The sequence below is a fragment of the Vulpes vulpes genome, chromosome X (genome assembly GCF_048418805.1).
Source record: "Vulpes vulpes isolate BD-2025 chromosome X, VulVul3, whole genome shotgun sequence".
NCBI classification, from domain to species: domain Eukaryota; kingdom Metazoa; phylum Chordata; class Mammalia; order Carnivora; family Canidae; genus Vulpes; species Vulpes vulpes.
In genome coordinates, this window is record NC_132796.1 from 101121370 (window position 1) to 101143676 (window position 22307).

The 22307-nt window shown below is 44.8% G+C and overlaps 1 protein-coding gene across 1 annotated transcript in view; it reads right to left on the reverse strand.

Annotated features, from left to right (window-relative positions):
* Nucleotides 1–1085: 1085 nt before the first annotated feature.
* GPC3 (glypican 3) overlaps nucleotides 1086–22307 on the reverse strand; it is a 432449-nt gene continuing 411227 nt past the window's right edge. The window contains exon 8 of the mRNA XM_025983185.2: nucleotides 1086–1611. Coding sequence (XP_025838970.1) covers nucleotides 1442–1611 — 170 coding nt within the window. The 3' untranslated portion in view covers nucleotides 1086–1441. The remainder of the gene's footprint in view (nucleotides 1612–22307) is intronic.

Sequence of the window (22307 nt, forward strand, 5' to 3'; positions counted from 1 at the left end):
CCTTTGTTCATGTTCCTTCACTGTGGCTCACCCTTTCTTTTTCATACTCATTCAGCCTCCCCTGTTCCTGTCCTCAGGTGGGAGTCGAGTTCCTGCTCATTAGAAAGAATCAGTAATGTTCCTGATGGAAAAAAAAAAATCATGTTTCTGTGGCTCTGACCTGGCACATGAGCAATAACGTGAGGCATTGTAACAACAACAGGTTGGTTATTCCGGGGGTTATTTGGCAGCACAGTAACCAAATATCAGCACTGATGCCATTATTGTTGTGATGTTGCATGTGTAAAAACCAGATTTAAGTGAGAATACTGGCCTACAATTGAGAAAGAGTTGGTATTGAGTGTCGGTGCCAAATCTTCCGCTCCGGGGGAACAGGGATCAAATCTGTCTTGTTTTCTACTGCTTCCAGCATCTGGTACAGTACCGGAGCACAACAGGTACACAAAGTCTAGCTGTTGAGGAAACAAGTATCCAAGAAGCCCACCTGCAGCCCAGAGTGAACACAGGGGCTTTCTACAGATCATGGCTTTCCTGATGCCCACCTTTGCAGCCTGACCCAGGACAACCACTGGCCCTGCCGTGTGGCAGTACCTGGAGAAGGGTGACAGGTGACAAGCCTGAGACAGTAGCAGAGAAGCTTGGGGAGTTTTTCTTCGCACAATTACTATTTCTCGGGCCCATGTCTCTGGGCTGGCCGTGGTGGGGAGGAAGGATGGTCCAAAGGTAATTACATGATGGTCCATGACCCACACGGAGGCTTTCTCTTTGGGCAAAGTGCGGCCAAGGGAAATTCGTAAGGAGAGATAGGGGAACTTTCTGAGATACCTTTGGTTCATAGGCAAGAATGCTGTAACTCAAGATTTCTACCTGGAGATTCTGCATTGGGAGTGTGTTGAGAGGGGTGGCTTTGACTGGGGTTGGGGCCAGGATTGATACCCCACCAATGGGCGGGCAGGGAGATAGGGAAGGACCTCATTGACACCTGATAAGATTTTTCCCATACTGACCAGGAAGCTAGGTGAGGGGGAAGAAAAGCACTGCATGGTCACCATAAACGAGGGCTTACAAAAAAAGACCCAGTGCACTTTTATTTGAATATTTATTATTTTTTTCCAAAGAAATCCATGCAAAGGGAAAGAGACAAAGAGAGAGGGAAAGAGAAAGAGACATGGTAACCATGTTCTAGCAACCAAACATAGGAAAATAATTTGGCACAACTTGAGTTTTTTTTTTCTTTGCAAAAAGACAATCTACACTACCACTATTTACCTTCCTCAAAGACACCATTGATTTTTGAAAACATAACACACGGTTAGTCTTCTACTTAATGGCTGGAGGAGGTATACAAGATAAAAAAATAGAAAAAAATAAGAAGGTGGCTCCTTTACAGAGGAAGGCCACAGGGTGCTGACGGGCAGCACGGCGGCTGCGCGCTGGGAAGTCAGTGCGCCAGGAAGAAAAAGCACGCCACGGAGACTGCCAAGCTGGTAAGGGCCTTCAGGGGGGAATGGCCGTTCCCGAGGTTGTGAGAGGCTGCTATCTCATTGTCCTTCTGGTTCACGTGCTGCTTGCTTCCAGGAGCATCATCCACATCCAGATCATAAGCCAGTTCTGCCAAAAGAAAAGGAGACTTTGAAATTCACGAGTACCAACAGCATCAGCGTCCACCCGTCGTGGCTCCTGCACTGGTCCGGACCGCTGGGACGCCCCAGGGTTCTTTGAAAGGCAGGCCACTAGGAGATGAGAAGGAGCCAGGGCTGTAGGGGTGGGGGGTCCCACCAGTGGAAGGAGATGGCCAGAGGGGCTCCTTCCCGAGGTCACACCCACAGGGAGAGCTGGCTGCTCCCTCCTCCCCTTTGGCTCCACCCACACCCAGGGTGCAGGTGGGGAGCTCTGCAACATCCCCTCCCCCCATGGTGGTGCTTGAAGGTCACTTTCACCAGATCTCGCTGGTATTAAAATGTAAGGTGCTGGGTGGGTGACTCTGTGTGTGCTTCTGTCTGGATGTGAGTCAGTGGGGTGGGCGATGCTGTAGGGGGTACCCCCAGTGTGCCATTCCTCCAGATTTTCTCCTGGAGACGTCGCTTGAATCAGAGTTGAGGGTAGGATAGTTTGCCATTGAAAGTTGTTTTATTTTTCCCAAATATTTCTTCTACGATCTATGTCATCTTTTCATCCCCCCACCCCGCCCTTACACACACACACACACACACACACCCCAACATCGATCTAATGCATAGGATTTAAACTGATCACAAGCCAAAACCAAGGAGAGGCTGTGCGGGGTGAGGGCTTTCCTTCATTGATCACCCACCATTTATGAGATACGGTTATGATTCTGAAAAGAAATTGGGGTGTTGGCGCTGCCCTTGAACATCTCTCAGAAGGAAAATCTGAGTAGATAGCAATTTGTCAGGAAATTCAAGACGGTCAGCGCTGGCATGGAGGTCAGCCTCCTTCAGCTTTGTTTTTCCAGATTTAGAACTTGGATCGACTCCCTTGGCTTTTCTAGACTCAGTCGCCAATGTTTCTATTTCAATAGCTTGGGAAGGTGATGTGATGTGAGTGCCCTCACCAGCCAACTGTCCTGTGGCCAGCGGAGCCGGAAAGATCCCTTGGAGACACTGAGATACAAAGCAACAGGCATAGAGGAATGACTGGGATTCTATAGAGGGAAGGAAGGAAGGGGAAGGAAGGGCTCCTCTTACAAGGGATGAAACGCTCAGTAAGTCACAGGAAGAAAGTGTGAGGACCCAGCTGGCCAGGCTGCACACAGAGCAGGGCCCAGGACCAGGGCTAGTCCAAGGCTGGCAATGCTTAGAGCAGGCAGCAAGGTCAAGGTGATCAAAACCAGGGGGATCACACAGATTGCAATGCTCCTTTTCCAAACGGGCTGCTGTAGTTTCTACTGCCCTCAGCAATGATGAGAGAACCAAAGTTACTGGGCCCTCACTGGAAAGATGTAGGAAGCATAAGATGATATATCAAGGTTTATTTATTTTTATTTTTTAAAGATTTTATTTATTTATTCATGAGAGACACGGAGACACAGAGAGAAGCAGAGACACAGGTAGAGGGAGAAGCAGGCTCCATGCACGGAGCCCGACGTGGGATTCGATCCCGGGTCTCCAGGACCACACCCTGGGCCAAAGGCAAACGCTAAACCACTGAGCCACCCGGGCTGCCCTCAAGGTTTCTTTAAATAATTGCACATTTTCTATGTCTTAGTTTACTAATAACATTTCTTAATGCATGACAGCTCATACCCTTTGCCTTTGTATCTGATGGGGATTAAGGTTTTTCCTCTTCATTTGAAGATATATTTTACCGAATCCTTTGTCATATTAAATACAAATAACGTTTCTATTTTGTGATTAACTATAATTAGTTTTCATTGCTGTACAAAGAAATCATGTTTTCACTTTTTAAAAAAGGTTGCATTTATTTATTCATGAGAGACACAGAGAGAGAGGCAGAGACACAGGCAGAGGGAGAAGCAGGCTCCACGCAGGGAGCCTGATGTGGGACTCGATCCCAGGACTCCAGGGTCATCCCCTGAGCTGAAGGCAGATGCCTAACCGCTGAGCCACCGAGGTGTCCAATTTCTTCACTTTTAATATCTATGAATCTGACTACATTTTGTTTTTCTAAAGCTGAGAATTTTTTTCTCCCAGAGTGCCAAGAAGAATTCAAATCAAATTTTTCCAGAGAACCCTCTTACCCAGGGAAAAGCGACTTGGCCAACTATAATTTGGATTTCCTCTCCCCTAAAAATAAATACATGCAAAGCAAATAAAAAGAAGACAAGAACAAACAGCAGCGGTCTATTTGGAAGTCAGACCTCTTTCTCTGAAAGGTGAACTATGCAGAGGACACAAGAGAAGGCCGAGGTCAGCACAGGCGCAGGTCACGATCGGATTTCACCCAAGTTGAGAACACATATGGCTCTAGCTGTTGAAACCCCAGCCTTGAGTCTCAAGGCAACTTCTCTACTTAAATGCACAGGAGTATTTTTAGGATTGACCTGAATGAGTGAACTCTTAGCTTTGCTTTCAGATTCCTTTTCCGGATATTCCCCTTGCCCAACCTCAAGATGAAACAATATCTATTCATGTTACCACTCAGCCCCTGTGCTATTTATCTTGCTCCTCAAATAATCCGCAAACACTGGACAGTTTCATGTACTAGAGCAGTTGCCGTAAATTTAGCAGATGCTAAGCCCAGAAGTTTCAAATTTTTTTGCCACCAAAGACCTCTTTTGTTATTTCTATCTCTTGGACCCTATGTTTGGAAACTATAAGAACGACAAGTTCCTGAGTCCTCATTGTGGGCCAGGCACTGTGCTAAGCTCTTTATATACATTATCTCATTTAATTTAACCTTCTTAATAATGTTGCAAGGTAGGCATTACAATTCCCATTTTACTGATGAGGAAGCTCCAACCCAGGTTCCTTTTTGGCCCATATTTGCACAGCTGGTAAGTGACAGAGGAGCTGTTTGAATGCATGTCTGACTCTGAACCTCGCTTGAAGCTATACTGTCTCTTGAACAACTTTGTCTATCAAATACACTGTAGTGATTGAGTAGTGATGGACTTTTTTCTTGAAAGACAAAACCCCACCTTGATCAGTAAAATACATACTTCCAAAGAGAACTCAAGAGCATGAGAAAACACTCTCAGTGTTTCCACATGAAAGTGATCACATACTTGACTGAGTAGCCTTATTAAGCTTTGTGAAAGTCTGAAAAGAGCTCCGAGTTTGAGGACCAAGAATGGAAATTATGTCCTTTCCATTTCCTGGAAGAAATAAGCAATGATGGCCAAGGCTATTAGATACCCCAAACACAAAGCTGGCCCGAGTTTTCTACCTGCAAAGGGCCCCCAGAAATACTCAGAATAATACCTTCCTGTGCTCTCAAAGCTGGGACCAACAGTTTCCTGAGGCTCCTCCACTTAAGAGCAGCAACCCTATGGCTGGGCTTCTTTGGCGTACATCGATGGGAATCCCAGCAAAGACACACTCTGGGCCTGGGCCACCATCATGGAGATTAGAGACAAAGGGGACAGCTTAGCCTGACAATGAAGCATTATGAGATACACAGGACATAGGGTTTTGGTCAAAGATAAATGTGGATATTCCTGGACAGGGGAAATACAACCCAGTTTAATTCAACAAATTAATGGTAGCCTACAATGTCCCAAGCATTGAGCTGGAAGGCTGGAGAAGGACTTAGTGCCTGTCTTCAGGAATCCCACACTCTGGCAAGGAAAACAGACCAATAGATACTTGGCAGAACGGAGTAAGGCTCAGATAAAGGCATGAGCCAAACACCATGGGGAGAGAAAAATTCCAAACAGAAGGCTCTGGGAAGACTTCTCAGAACAACTGGGATATAATCTACACCATGGAGGGGGGGGGAACCATAGCAGAGCTGAATGAGATGGTCATTCATTTCAGTTAGAGGGTTCAGCTTGAGCAAAATCATCAATATCAGAGGGCATGATCAGTAGGAGCAAGTAGCCTCTATGATGGCAGGGGACATAGGGTATACACTGTTGTTGTTGTTGTTGTGTGTGTGTGTGTGTGTAGTTGCATGGTGGGTGGTAAAAGGTAAGGCAGGAAGGACAAGTTAAGGCCGAGTCATGGTGCATTGGGAATGCTAAGACTTTACTGTGTGGGCAACAAGGAGCCATTGGAGGTTTTAAAGTAAGAAACTCACACAATCTGACTGGTGTTTTTTAGAGAGATCATTGTTAACAGTTTGGAGGACAGCCCTAAGTGGGAGAGACTTATCAGACATCTTGTCTTAGAAAAAAACAAGAAGCCTGTGGGAACAGTATCTGGGGATCAGCCAGTAACAAATATAAATTTTTTTAAAAAACCTACAAAGGAGCTAAATCTACACCAAACCAAAACCTTCTCATTTTGCTACAAACCAGATCTATTATGGGAATCATCCTAAACCATTCTCTTCTAAATCATTCATATTTTTATGTTTATCAGTGATTTTCCAGAATGTGTCTCTGCTGTATTAGGTATATACTGTAAAATACACATAAATTGTTTCTGCCTTGCAGTTGATTGTCAGTGAGAGCCTTTTAGACCAGCAAAGAGATTTTCTTTCTTCTTAAAAATATTTTTATTTACTTATTCATGAGAGACACACAGAGAGAGGCAGAGACATAGGCAGAGGAAGAAACAGGCTCCTCACAGGGAGCCCGATGTGGCACTTGATCCCAGGACCTCGGGATCACACCTTGAGCAGAAGGCAGAAGCTCAACCACTGAGCCACCCAGGCATCCCAGCAAGGAGATTTTCTTTTCTTTTTCTTTTTCTTTTTTTTTTTTTAGCAAGGAGATTTTCATGTGAAATCCAAAAATCAGTTTCTATTTGTAATCAGTTTGCCTATACCCAGAGGGTAGACACAACAATCTGTACTAATTATACACTCAGTTCTGACTCTCATTTTCCCTCCTTAGTGCTGCAGATCAGATACTATCTCTTTTTTACTATTTATTTTTTTCACATAAGAATACTCATTTTTTATTTTAAAGATTTTATTTATTTATTTATTTGAGAGAGAGAGAGAGAGAAAGAGCATGAACAGGGAGAGGGGCAGAGGGAGAAGGAGAAGCAGCCCCACCCCCAGCAGGGAGCCTGATGTGGGGCTGGATCCCAGGACTCTGGGATCATGACCTGAGCCAAAGGCAGATGCTTAACTGACTGAGCTACCCAGGTGCTCTTAAGATTGAAGCATTTTTATTTTATGTACAGTGAGTTGGCATTAAGGTAGGTATCTTGGAAGGATATCAAGGAGTTTACTTAATTCAACTTAATGAAGCCCATTTCCTTTGCATACACACACTGGTGACACATATTGAGGCTGCATTTCTGGATCAGATCATGCCAGTTTGAGCAGGCATGGCACAAATAAGAACCCTGGCTGAATTTCCCCAGGCGGCTCTACCAGAGCAGCTGGTGGCCCATCTTGCTCTCTCGGATGCTATGAGGCAAAAAAGGCTATTTTTTTTTAATTATGTAAACTCTACACCCACCAAGGGGCTCAAACTCACAACCCAGAGATCAAGATTCCATGCTCCATGACTGAGCTGGCTGGGCAATCCTATATAATCCCTTTAAAATAATCATCAGTCATCAAGGTCTGCACTTTGTGTTGAAAAGTTTTTCTGAGTTGGGCAAAGCACTCTGTGGGGAACCCTCCAGCCTTAGTTATTCAGAGTCACTCAGTGGAGTTCCCAGGGAAGGCTGTCCCACACTGAGAGTCTGGAGCCCTGGGCTCCAGGCCCAGCTCAGCCACTGTCGGACTATTTCACCTTGGGCAAGTCATTTCCCTCTACTCTGGACATCTGTCTCTCCATCTGCCCAAATCTGGACATTGGACTGGATGAACCCTATGTGTCCTTCTAGTTTTATTTCTCTGAGATTCCCAGGCTCTCGGGGCCCAGTGAAGGAAAGTCTGCTATGAGCCATAATCTTCCCTCTACTCACAGTAGCCAAGGGGCTGTCCCCAGCAGAATCTCCATAAGCAAGTAGGGGCAATCAGCTGCTTCTCCTGGGCTGTGAATTCTTCTGGTGATGGTCATCAGCCACCAAGTTCTGAATCCCCCTTCTTCTTGAGCTGATCTAGTCCAGGATAAGAGATGCTAGCAACAAATAAATCTGTGCTGGACTGTTCTGGTTGCCTTTAAATCTGGGCATGATATCTTGCACTGAATCCAGGGCACACAAAGCTTTGGGAGAGAAGTTACTGGATTCAGGGTGCATCAAGCAGGCAGGTATGGACAACCAGAGAAGATGTGTCAGTCAGTGAGACAGGCCTGTGGGACTTTCCAAAGCCACTGGGGTCTTTGGCACATAATAGGATGCAAATGTTTGCCCTCTGATGGCATGGGCATCCAGGGAAGCAGTGCGCTGCAATAGGGGCCTTGCCCACTCCAGTAGGCAGAGCTCCCGGGACAGCCTGAAAGGAGAGCTGGTATCAAAATACCAGGGGAGAGAATGCTGCTGTTGAGCCAAGCACGGGGGTTTCTTCCTTGCTAAGCCTGCTCCAGCAGATGGCTTCAATCCGGCCCTAATATAGCAACCGAGCAATACCGCTATCTCTGTGTTTTGCGTTTGCTGTGTACAGTTGGCTCCCAAGACATGAATATGTGAAACCTTCAGTACATTGCTTGGCAGACCCCAGAGGCTGAAAGTGGGGAAATCTCTGGAGGAATCATGTGCATTGCACCACTGCTCACTCTGCTGCCCGTTCCCACAGACGCCCGGGGCGCTGCCGTTCACTTCGGAATCCCAAACAGATCTGGGTTGCCTTGCCTGCCCCGTCCACAACACCCTCCTCCTGCCACATCAACCTCCACTCCTTTGTGAACTTTCAGGTGTGAAATGACTACTTGGACTTGAAAGCAGAAGAAAGGGGCTTTCGCTAATGACCCTGGGGTCTCTGGGAGTCTATATTTTCTTCTTCATAGATCAGACGAGGGGAAGCTGGCACACTTGGGGCCTCTGGTTTCTAATTGGTCTGGTGGGACTCCTTTTAGAATGGGGCCATTTCACAATGTGCCTTCTTGACAAACAAGTGAGCTACCAACTTTGCAGACTGTAAATTCTGGGAACTACCCAATGGCCTCTCCCAGAAGAGGGCTGGGCAACGAGATGCCCACTTCATTTCTTTTTTTTTTTTTTAATTTTTTTTTAAAATTTATTTATGATAGTCACACAGAGAGAGAGAGAGAAGCAGAGACACAGGCAGAGGGAGAAGCAGGCTCCATGCACCGGGAGCCGATGTGAGATTCGATCCCGGGTCTCCAGGATCGCGCCCTGGGCCAAAGGCAGGCGCCAAACCGCTGCGCCACCCAGGGATCCCGCCCACTTCATTTCTTATAGCCAAGTCCAGCCACAAACACCCTCTGGGTTGTTGAAAAACTATGGTGGATTTCCCCATTAGGTGAGGTGTGGCCTCTCCTTATAGGTCCTCTGTTTTCGGGTTGGAGTATGTGTCTCTTCAGGTTATCCTGAAGTGGGTACATAAGGCCATGGTATGCTTTTTTTCCCTAAAGATCTAGGGGAGAAAGCACACCATTTTATACTAAAACATCCAAGGCTGATGATGAGGTAGAAATGCACTATTTGCAAACTCATTTAAGACCTGATAAAATATTTCACATTTACTAGGACTTTCAGATTCTGTCTCAGATCCTCAGGAGCAGGTGTTCACTCTCACTCCTTACTGATGTACAGGGTACTTCAGTAGGAAGGTCTTAAAAGCATTGGTAGGATCCTTGGGTCATCTGAGCTTGGTATACTACTCAAAGGTGGACACTCTGACTCACATGCTCCTAGTTACTGACTTAAGGGATGCTTTTCTATGACGACTTCCTTGTTGAGAGGAGAACATCACAAGAACTGCCCTTACCAGGGACTCAGACTGCTTAGTTTACTAATACAAAATGGTGTGGCGCCTGGGTGGCTTGGTCAGTCAAGCGTCTGACTTCAGCTCAGATCATGATCTTGGGTTGGTGGGATTGAGCCCTGCAGTGAGTCTGTTTCTTCCTCTCCCTCTGTCCCTCCCCCTCCTTGTGTGCACATATACTTTCTCTCTCTTTTCTCTCTCTCTCTCTCTCTCTGAAATAAATAAATCTGTTTTTTAAAAAAGAAAACTAATACAAAATGGTTTCCAGGGGATTCGATCATGACTAATGCTCCACTGCGACATTCAGCCATTTAGAAAGGAACAAGCAAAAATATCACTCGATTCCTTTGGAAATTAAATCATTTTACTATAGAATCTTATTGTAACATGGGCCACTACTATACTTATTTAGGTACATCATGAGTCAAGTCATGTTCCCAGAAACAGAACAACTGTGTCCTAGAAACCCTGACAGCACGAGAGGGTGGTGTGGGCGCTGGCCCTCCTCCACCAGCCCCAGAATTATCACCACCTTCCACACAAGTGTCTCGACTACTACTCTCATGTCTACAGATCCTTCTCACCCAAGGCTGCTTGACAGCTCCATAGGAATCACACCTCATCATAGCCTTCACTTCCCACAGGAGAAATTACCTCATCCCGTGGGACAGAGAGAAGATTGAGATGAGAACAAGCTTAGAGAAGACGAGGAAAGAGAACATGGTAGAGAGGGGAGGGCTAGCATGGTCCAGTGTCTATGGAGAGGTCAGGCAAAGTAAGGAACTGAGAAGCAGCTATTGAAAGGGTCAACCAGATGGTTATAGGAGATTGTTGAGAGAGGTTCAATAGGGCAGTTGGGTGAAAAAACAGACAGTATTGAGTTGAGGAGAAAGCAGGAACTGATATGGCCTCTCCCAGAAGAGGGGAGATATGGGTTTATTGAGTCCTGATCAGCCTTTGGAGAAGCTTGAGAGTGAGTGAAATGAAGCACTGTCACCCTGACTGTTCCCCACAATGCCTAATAAGTATGTACAACCTCGCCTCCTCAGTGTGCCAACTCAGGATGGCCTTTGGAAATGCTGTTTTCTTGTTATTCTTGATACACTGACAACCTGTACTAGACACTCAGATACTTGTATACCAATGTTAATAGCAGATTATTCACAATGGCCAAAGGATTGAAGCAACCCAAGTGTTCACCAATGGATGAATGGAAAAACAAAATGTGGTACATTTATGTAATGGGATATTATTCAGCCATAGAAAGGAACATGGTACTGATGCATGCCACAGTTTGTATAAAACTTGAAAACATGATGCTGAGTGAAAGAAGGGAGACACAAAATACCACATAGTATATGACTCCATTATATGAAATACACAGAATAGGCAAATTGTGGAAATAGTGGTCATGGTTGCATAACATTTTGAATGTAATTAACGTCACCAAATTGTACACTTAATCATTTATTTTTTTAAAGATTTTATTTATTTATTCATGAGAGACACACAGAGAGTCAGAGACATAGGCAGAGGGAGAAGCAGGCTTCCTGTGGGGAGCCTGATGCGGGACTCGATCTCAGGACCCCGGGATCACGACCTGAACCGAAAGCAGATGCTCAACCACTGAGCCACCCAGGTGCCCCCACTTAATGGTTTAGATGGCAGGTTTTACATATAATATATATTTTAGGACAATGAAAAAAAAAAACTATAGAATCCAAAAGATAATGGAATCTGGGGCACATTCCAGTTCCAAAAGGGACTGTACTCTACTCTAGACTTTGCAGAGGGGTGTGTGAGCATACCCCATACCAAAGTATCCACCCCCAAATGGCACTCCTTCAGTGCTTTTCAAGTCAAGTTGTCCAAAGGAATTAAAATGAATGGATATTTAGACACTACCCTATAATGGCAGATGTGGGTCCTCAATGGGGAATGGCAGAAGAGGGCATTTTTTAAAAAATCTATTTATTCATGAAGGACACATAGAGAGAGAAAGAGGCAGAGACACAGGTAGGGGGAGAAGCAGGCTCCATGCAGGGAGCCCGACGTGGAACTCGATCCCGGGTCTCCAGGATCATGCCCTGGGCTGAAGGTGACGCTAAACCACTGAGCCACCCAGGGATCCCCTAGAGGGCAGTTTTTGTTAAGGATTTTCTTTGGAGGCTAAATATTTTAAGAGAAATGTTTATACAGTCTCAGGAAACAACATTTATTTTTGTGGCTCACAGATATGATGCTAAATTGAAACCACAGTTAAAAAAATCAATTGAAGGATACACTCTGTCTTCATTACTTTAATAGAAATTTAATGGTTTAGATCCACAGAGCTCTATTTATAATATAAATTTCAGGCATGATGCCACTACAGAGGGGTGCATCACAGGGCTTCAAGGATATAGAAGGAAAACACAAAAGGTCACTTATCGTAGCCAAACCCAATTGCTGGAGAGGTGTCAGCAAAGTGAGGGAGGCGCCTTCTAGTCCCTTAGAGCCCCGGCTCCAAGATGCTCAGTGAAAAGCACTGTGACGGCATTTGGGGCAAGGCTTTAGATGCACTTGGATGGGAAAACCCAAAGTTTGGTCATCTTCCATTTTTTAAAAATATTTTATTTATTTGATAGAGACTGAGCGCACAAGTAGGGGGAGGCAGAGGGAGAGGGAGAAAGCAGGCCCGCTATGGAGCAGGGAGCCAGATGTGGGCCTCAATCCCAGGACCCCAGGATCATGACCTGAGCTGAAGGCAGGCAATTAACTGACTGAGCCTCCCAGGAAGCTCAGTCATCTTCAATTTCTAAGAAACTATGGTGAACCTTACCAACAAACACACCTGAGAATTAAAATGTTTGCAATGTCCTGGCAATGCCCACAGCAAAGAAAATTATTAGTAGTACAATAGTCAGTAGGTCAAAATGGCTCAACTCCCTGAAAACACTCGGCCCGGCCATGAGAACACTGCAGGCCAGGAATCAACAGCAGGCAGGTGTCCTCATAAATGAAAGATGAAAAAAGCCTCCTTAAGTTGCTCCATCTGAATTTCTTCCTTAAGAACTCTTCAGTTGTGAAATGCCTCTGTCATCATCAATGGGATTTGGGGACTTGAGATTACTTTCCCTTCAATTTACTTGGAAGAACACCCTGTCATCCTGGCTCTATCTTCCTACCTTCCCATCTTTGGATCTGGAATGTCAGGAAGTCCCCATCTTCTCACGTTCACCCAGGCACTTGTGACCATCTTTCTCTCTTTCCTTCAGCTCCACTCCCTTCCCCAACACCCTGTAGTCCTCAGCATCCCAGCTCAATGAGATAGATACCCACTCCTCTCCAGGAAGCAGGACTGTCCTATTCTGTGGCAGCAGAAACAAGATCACGCTGTCTTCCTAAATCACAGGTTGAATCACATCTGTCTCTTCCTCAAAATCCTTTGATGGTTCCCTACTGGTTGTGGAATCAAGTCCTATTTCCTTAGCAGAGCATTCAGGAGCTTCTCTTCATATTGTCTTGCTTTCTAGTTTCCACCGCTCATACATTTCTCCAAGTATCAGATACTGTAGTCATACCATTCCGTTCATTATTGGCTGGAGAAGGCAAGTTCTTTGAAGTTCCCATGTCTTCTTCCATGCTGTTCCCTCAGCCTGGGATGGTCTGTCTCTCTCTCTCTGGTCTCAACTTCCATGATACCTCTTCCAGGAAGCCTTCCCATCTCATCCCAGCCCCATTTTTTTTAAAAAAAGATTTTATTTATTTATTCATGAGACACACACACACACACACACAGAGACAGAGAGAGAGAGAGAGAGAGAGAGAGAGAGAGAGAGGCAGAGACACAGGCAGAGGGAGAAACAGGCTCCACGCAGGAAGCCTGATGTGGGACTCGATCCCGGGACTCCAGAATCACGCCCCGGGCTAAAGGCAGGCACCAAACCGCTGAGCCACCTAGGGATCCTTGCCAGCCTAAATTAATCACTCCCTCTCTGGCTCTTCATTGGATTGTACTTCTAGTATAGCATTCATTAATACAAATCAAAACCACAATGAGATACCACCTCACACCAGTGAGAATGGGGAAAATTAACAAGGCAGGAAACCACAAATGTTGGAGAGGATGTGGAGAAAGGGGAACCCTCTTGCACTGTTGGTGGGAATGTGAACTGGTGCAGTCCCTCTGGAAAACTGTGTGGAGGTTCCTCAAAGAGTTAAAAATAGACCTGCCTTATGACCCAGCAATTGCCCTGCTGGGGATTTACCCCAAAGATACAGATGCAGTGAAACGCTGGGACACCTGCACCCCGATGTTTATAGCAGCAATGTCCACAATAGCCAAACTGTGGAGGGAGCCTCGGTGTCCTTCGAAAGATGAATGGATAAAGAAGATGTGGTTTATGTATACAATGGAATATTCCTCAGCCATTAGAAACGACAAATACCCACCATTTGCTTCAATGTGGATGGAACTGGAGGGTATTATGCTGAGTGAAATAAGTCAATCGGAGGAAGGACAAACATTATATGGTCTCATTCATTTGGGGAATGTAAAAAATAGTGAAAGGGATTTTGGGGAAAGGAGAGAAAATGAGTGAAAATATCAGAGAGGGTGACAAAACATGAGAGACTCCTAATTCTGGGAAATGAACAAGGGGTAGTGGATGGGGAGGTGGGCAGGGAGATGGGGTGACTGGGTGATGGGCACTGAGGGGGCACTTGATGGGATGAGCACTGGGTGTTATACTATATGTTGGCAAATTGAACTCCAATAAAAAAACTGAATTTGCTAAAAAAAAAAATAGTATAGCGTTCATTTCAATCTGTCTCATAGGAGAGTTAGTATTCTCACGTTCCTGTCCTCAGCTAACTATGAGCTCCATCCACGTGAGAAATGAGTTCTATTCCTCTCCGGGGCTGCCACACAGTACCTGACTAGCACGGACGCTTACAAACATGCTTGTTGACTGACTGAACAAACACATTCTCCTCAGTCTACCGAGAGTGTACAGCTGCAGGGCTACTTCCTTAGCAGATACCCTTCCTGAAGAGTCTCTCCTCACAACCCAATGGTTTCCCTGGGAGCAAGAGTCCCAGTAAGCTATGATGAAGACAAGACAGAGGCAGGGCCAGAGCCTGGGTGGCCCTGGAAGCAAATGGCAGGGCTTGATCCCTGCCCTTTAAACTCGAGGCCCTTCTGACAACAGCCAGTTCTCATCAGCCCCAGCATCGGTTCCCTGTGCTCAGGGTGGATGGCATCTACAAAGATTATTTTCTCACTCCCTTTTGCTGCCTGGAACTTGATGCCTCGCTATGTAAGCAGCTGACACATGCATGGCATTCCACGGGCCATGCCGGGCAGGAAAACAGGTTTTCTGGTGAGCAGGTTCCATTTATTTCTTACTCGGAAACTTCGCGATTGGGTTCCCATACCTTTGACCCGTGCCTCTGGCCTGCGATCCACCCTCCCCGGGTCATGCCCTGCCCTTTACTTCACCACCAGCTCCCAGCCCCAAGCCCCCAGGGCTGCTGGTGATTGAGATTTGGGCACCTGGCCGTGTGACATCAACATACAGCTTCGTTAATGAAGTCCCTTGCCCAGGTGCAATAGGACAAAGCCATGGGCCTTTAGTTCCCGCTCTGACACTGGCCAGCACCAGCTCCCCTCGGGTCGGGTGGCTGCCAGGAAAATGCAGTCATGAGCCGGCATGTGAATAAATAGAATGCCTTAACCTAAAAGTTCTGTGTTTTCATTCTTTCCCCCTTTCCACTTCTCTATTCACTCCTTTTTTCTCTTGCCGTTCCTCTTTAAACTCATTTCCTATATCCAATTATTCTCCCCTCTGCTGTCTAGTCCGCGCTCTACTAAGCATTCTCTCCTGTCTCCACTGTGATGTTTTCCATATCCGTAGGCGAGGGGCAAGGCTGGAATCCTCAGATGGATTTTGAATCTAAGGATGCTTTTCCATCTCTTCCCACTTTGATTTGAACCTCTCACCAGGGTTCTATTTGTTTTAGAAGTGGTTCTAGCAGTCCCTTCCTCAATCTTCCATTCTCATACAGATTGCCACTCTGCATCATTTCCCCGGGTCCTGCCTGATTCTGCCCTCAGCCCTGTACCCGGTCATCTCCCCTCTGTAATTTCCCTTCTCTCTCTATATCAGATTATTCTCATTCCATAGCCATGCCATTTTATTTTTATTTGACTTTAAGTCATCCCTACACCCAATGTGGGGCTCGAACTCATGACCCCAAGATCAAGAGTCACAGGCTCCACCAGCTGAGCCAGCTGGGCACCTTGCCAAGCCAGTTTAGTTACTGCTATTTTGTGGCCTTGTCTTTCTCTTAAGGGGAAAACTATTTGGACTTAAATAAAGAACTTTCTAATAATTAGTGCAATCTGAAAATTGCACAGGCTACCCTTAAACAGTGAGCTCTACATATGGAGGTGGTCCCAGAGGCTTCAGACAGCCATTTGGTGGAGATACTGGTAAAGGGGGTCAAACATAGAATGAGAGTGAAGGTAAATAGCATCTGATGACCCTTCCAACCCGAAGATTCTAGGTTTTCATTTAGGTCCTTAGAGGTCTCATGGCAGGGATAAAGGGTGAAGGGACAGGGTTAAAGTGACCTTTGCATTCCTCCCTTTAACACAGATACTATGTGGAGAGGAATCTAAAGAGACTGCTTTGGAGGCTCTCTCAAAGAAAGGGATGGTGTCTTTTGGAGACCACGACTTGCTTAGAGAGGAAGGCTTTAAGTTTGCCAAGGAAGGGCAGCCTGGGTGGCTCAGCGGTTTAGCGCACCTGCCTTTGGCCCAGGTGGTAATCCTGGAGACCCGGGATTGAGTCCCATGTCGGGCTCCCTGCATGGGGCCTGCTTCTCTCTCTGCTTGTGCCTCTACCTCTTTCTCTGCATCTCTCTGTGTTTCTCATGGATAAATAAATAAAATCTTAAAAAAAAGTTTGCCAAGAAATTATCAACCAATGCATTATTTTAAGGGATTAACTACTGACCTGCCTAAAATGGGGAAAGAGAACCACACTGTCTGTCCAGCCTATGAGCGTAGGGCCTAAGTCTCAGAAATGATGCAACTATTTATTAGGCAGCATAAAATATGCATATAAGAGGACACTGCCTACACAGAAGATGGAGCAATGAATTCAGGAATTGTTTACTTTGAATTTTCCCCCTACCAATATTCAACAATTAGCAGTGATTTGCAGGTGGTAGCCATCTTGCTCAACACAGCCACACAATCCACACAAGCCACTCAAGATCCATATGAAGAAAAAAAGAGGCATCAGATGGAGGAAATCCATTTGGGGAACATGATTAGGACATGAGTTGGAAGGCCCCAAGTGGAAGGCAACTGAGGAAAAAAAGCTGGATGATCCTCATACAAATAGCTCTGTGGGCATTAGAACAAAGTAGGCAAGTCCAGAGGGAGGCCAGGAAAGGTACATGGATGCCAAGTGATCCCACAGCTATAAAGATGTAGAAAGGAAAAGGGAAAATTCTACTACAAAAGAGTGGCATTCAGATCACTAAGGAGAAGTAGAAAAAGCAGCAGGAAGATATTAAAGCAAAATAAAAAGAAGATGCCACTAGCAAGAAATGAGTACTTTAATTAAGTAGAGTCAAGGGCAGCCCCGGTTCCTTATAATGAAGAAGGGGCAGGAATTTTCGGTATTGTCTTTACCTATCTACGGAATACATCAAAGGTGCCCACTAAACAAGACAAATGCACCGCATTATTGGCCAAGTGACACGAAGAAGGAAAGTGTCTGAGAAGGACAAGGTGTCATGCTATAAGCATAGCAGTGGCATCTTCAGGATGAGGATTAAGGAAGGCCCTTGACCCCATGAGCACAAGGGGAGGGTGTTGAATCACTCAGTTGGACACCTGAAGCTCCTCTTACACTGGCTGTTCACTACACTGGAAGTAAAATAAAGACTTAAAAAAAGAGGAGAAAATAGGTGATGGCATGTCCAAGCAAACAGGCCTCGCATGGCCAATAGAGAAACCATGTTTAAACACATCAAAATGCAACCACCACTACCAACAAAAGATGGAAACTGGGGCCTTAGAGCCTGGCACCCTAACCTTCTGGAATCCTCTACTGAAAAAATAATGGAAATAAACCCAGCAGCTCCTTTGCCATTATCCGAAGGAAAACAGAGACGAAGGTGGTAATCTTCGTTGCTTGGTGAAAAGCAAATCAAACACTAAGTAGTTTCTGCTACGGCAAGACGGTGGGAGAGAATCAGGATGTGGCATCCGTAATCTCCTGTGATTCCTGTCATTTTATTTCATGGGGGCTTTCCCAGCCAATGAGGAGGAAGAGATTAGACGGGAAAGTTCCCCTGGAGTCACAGCCTGCCCCAAACTAAATTCAGATGCATTGTTTTCGTTTTTGTTACATTTTTACCTTTTCAACAGCTTTATTGAGGTATGATTTAAATACCATACAGCACCCACTTCAAGTAAATTTCCAGGATACAATTCAGTGATTTTCAGTGAATGTAAGGAGGTATGCAACCATCATCATAATTCAACTTTTGAGCATTTTCATCAGCCCAATACCCAATAAGATCCTTCACGTAAACCCTCAAGGTCTAAATCTTCAATGGAATCTTTTTCCTTTGAGCTCTCTTGGAGCATCCCATACTGCTGGCTACTCTCTGTTTTGAAGTCTGGCCTCCCTGTATTTTCTGACACTACTCCCTGAAGTCCCTCCTGTACCTCTGGAACCATTCTCAGATTTCTCTGAGAATCCCTGAAGCTGTTTTTCTTTACAGATGGATGTGCTCTCATCTCTTCCTTGGCCCTCCACTCTTCTCACTTTGAGTCTTCTTGAATGTTCTCTTCAGTGCCCCTGGTTTCAGCTATCATTGAGGATTCCCAAATCTCTCTCTTACTCAGACATCTCCCTGGAGATCTAACTGCTCCCTGGCCATTTCTACCTGGATGGCTCTCAGGCAACTCAGATCCAACAAGCCACAAACAATGCAGCATTTCTAGTCCTTTAAGTGCCCCCCCCCCATCCTGTCCACCCCCTTCCCATCCCCTGACCCCTTCCCCACCTGGTTTGGTGATTGCTTCTTACTGGCCATCCAGTTGCCCAAGCCTGAAACTTGCAGGACTCCCTAGATTCCTCCTCCTTTTTCTCCCTCTGTGTCTAATTAATGATCGCATCCGGTAAAGTCTGGGCCCTTACTATTTTGTGAATTCCTCTTCTTTCCATTGGGACTGCTTAGATTATGCTCTCATTATCTCTCACCTGGACTAGCAGCCTCCCTGTTTTGTCCTCATGCAAACTATCCTCCGCACAGTTGATAGGGTCCTTTTATTTTGTTAATTTTTAAACTACTCAACACATGAATGCATTCTTGAAGCTAAAGGTTCAAACAACACCTGAGTATATACAGCAACAAAGAAAGCCTCCTCTTTCCACTTTTCCCCCTTCCACAACTCCCCAGGGGTAATTACTGGTAAATAAAGAAAATACTGGTACTTTCGATGCATATGCATATGCTACAATCTCTCCAAAATCTCTGTATATTAATACATGTAGAACGGTCCCATTCTTTTAATCACTGCAAGAATTTCATAGTATGAATATCACCATTAGCTATTTCCCCACCGAGAGCACTGCTTTTGCTCCTTACTCCTTCCTGGCCCAAACAATGCTGCAGTGAACATCCTCCAACACACACTTTTGGATACATGGCTTATTTCTCCAAGGTTTATTCCTAGGATAAAACTGGCCTGTAGGAATGGAGGTTGCCTGGGAGCTAGCTTGTAGGGCAGTAGGACAGAAGAAGGTGAGGAACACTGGCTGGAGAAGATTTGAGAGAAAGGAGATGAATGTATTTTTTTTGTTAAAAAGATGATGTAGAGGTTCTCAAGACACAGGATGGTATTAGGAAATCTTTAGGGAAAAATCATCTTAGAATGTTATCACCTTAATGAAATAGCTATTTTAAAAAACCAATTCATTTAAAACAAACTATGCCTTTTTAAGCTATGCCAAATCTGGCTGGGCACACGTGTCATAAAGATAAACTGGCAGTCCAGTGGCCCACTACTGAATGTGAATTGGCAATAGAGCATACTCATGAAAGCCAGTATTACACTAAACTACAGACCTTGGATTATGGGGCAAATCCTAGCGCATAAACTTCACTATGGTCCTTGGCTGTACCCATTTTACTGTTGTTTTTCATTTTTATTTTCACAATTTTAGGGGGTGGTGGTGGTGAGAAAATTTCTCAGAGCAGAGAATCCTAATCAGTAAGGGCTGGAAAACAAGTCTTTTGAGGGAGTGCTAAAGTTAATGTCTAGTGACATTTGATTCACTTCCAAAAGTGGTCCCGAGATCCAGTTGGCCAAGAACTGTCAATGTCGGCAATAAGCTCATTGCTCAGCAGGCAGGTCCACAACCACGTTGGCAACAAAGCAACAACGCAAAGGGGAAATTGAGCAAACTGTAATTAGGTATGCAATGCCACCAGAGAAAGCAATTTGTGAATGGGATTAGCACGATTAAAAATGCATTCTCCTTTGTCGAATATTAGTCGGAAAGACTATCCACTGGAAAAAAGACAGTCTCTTCAATAAATGGTGCTGGGAAAATTGGACATCCACATGCAGAAGAATGAAACTAGACCACTCTCTTTCACCAGACACAAAGATAAACTCAAAATGGATGAAGATCTAAATGTGAGACAAGATTCCATCAAAATCCTAGAGGAGAACACAGGCAACACCCTTTTTGAACTTGGCCACAGTAACTTCTTGCAAGATACATCCGTGAAGGCAAAAGAAACAAAAGCAAAAATGAATTATTGGGACTTCATCAAGATTAAAAGCTTCTGCACAGCAAAATAAACAATCAACAAAACTAAAAGACAACCTACAGAATGGGAGAAGATATTTGCAAATGACCTATCAGATAAAGGGCTAGTTTCCAAGATCTATAAAGAACTTATTGGGAAGCCCAGGTGGCTTAGTGGTTTAGCACTGCCTTCAGCCCGGGGTGTGGTCCTGGAGACCTGGGATCCAGTCCCACATCAGGCTCCCTGCATGGAGCCTGCTTCTCCCTCTGCCTGTGTCTCTGCCTCTCTCTCCTTCTGTGTCTCTCATGAATAAATAAAAAATCTTTTTTAAAAAAAGAACTTATTAAACTCAACAGCAAAGAAAAAAACAATCCAATCATGAAATGGGCAAAAGACATGAACAGAAATCTCACAGAGGAAGACATACACATGGCCAACAAGCACATGAGAAAATGCTCCGCATCACTGGCCATCAGGGAAATACAAATCAAAACCACAATGAGGGTGATCCCTGGGTGGCTCAGCGGTTTGGCACCTGCCTTTGGCCCAGGGCATGGTCCTGGAGTCCCAGGATCCAGTCCCCCGTCGGGCTCCTACATGGAGCCTGCTTCTCCCTCTGCCTGTGTCTCTGCTTCTCTATCTCTCTACGTCTATCATGAATAAATAAATAACATCTTAAAAAAAAAACACAGTGAGATACCACCTCACATCAGTGAGAATGGTGAAAATTAACAAGGCAGGAAACCACAAATGTTGGAGAGGATGTGGAGAAAGGGGAACCCTCTTGCACTGTTGGTGGGAATGTGAAATGGTGCAGCCACTCTGGAAAACTGTGTGGAGGTTCCTCAAAGTGTTAAAAATAGATCTGCCCTACGACCCAGCAATTGCACTGTTGGGGATTTACCCCAAAGATACAGATGCAATGGAACGCCGGGACACCTGCACCCCAATGTTTCTAGCAGCAATGTCCACAATAGCCAAACTGTGGAAGGAGCCTCGGTGTCCATCGAAAGATGAATGGATAAAGAAGATGTGGTTTATGTATACAATGGAATATTACTCAGCCACTAGAAACGATGAATACCCCCCATTTGCTTCGATGTGGATGGACCTGGAGGGTATTATGCTGAGTGAAATAAGTCAATCAGAGAAGGACAAACATTATATGTTCTCATTCATTTGGGGAATATAAATAATAGTGAAAGGGAATATAAGGGAAGGGAGAAGAAATGTGTGGGAAATATCAGGAAGGGAGACAGAACATAAAGACTCCTAACTCTGGGAAATGAACTAGGGGTGGTGGAAGGGGAGGAGGGCGGGGGGTCGGGGGGAATGGGTGACGGGCACTGAGGGAGGCACTTGACGGGATGAGCACTGGATGTTATTCTGTATGTTGGCAAATTGAACACCAATAAAAACTAAATTTATTTAAAAAGTAAATAAATAAATTAATTAATTAAATAAAATCTTAAAAAATAAAAATAAAAAACCTATTATGTTACATGAAAATCAATATTTGGTTTATGCAATAAAATTTATGATTCTAAAATATTAGAAAAAGGGCTCACTTACAGTATGAAGTTTATTTTTTCTCAAAGGCAATTATTTACCTTGTTTGTGTTTTTTACAAACATGGATTTTTTTCCTTTTATCTTCATTAGTATTACCTGTATTGCCCAATTTAGTTCAATATTGAATTTTTGTATTGTTTCTTATTCATTTCTTCAAGATATTAAATTCAATAAATTATTTTTAAAAAGAGGCATTCTCCTTAAATAGACATTGTTTTCTTCAATTGATTTGTTCTGATCAGGTCTCCCTGCGTCCTGCAGAAATTTCATTGTCTGTTCCATTTCTCTGCTGAGAGATGAGAGGAAGTACATAGAGTTGCTCTGGTCACTAGGATTTCCTCCCAAATGGAAGAAGTATTAACAGAGGTGCCATTAGAGACAGATTACAGCTTGGGTCACCTCGGGGGGAGAAATCTGAAGCCCCCTTTTTGACTAACAACACGGTAAATTAATCCTTGAATCTTTCTCCTTAGC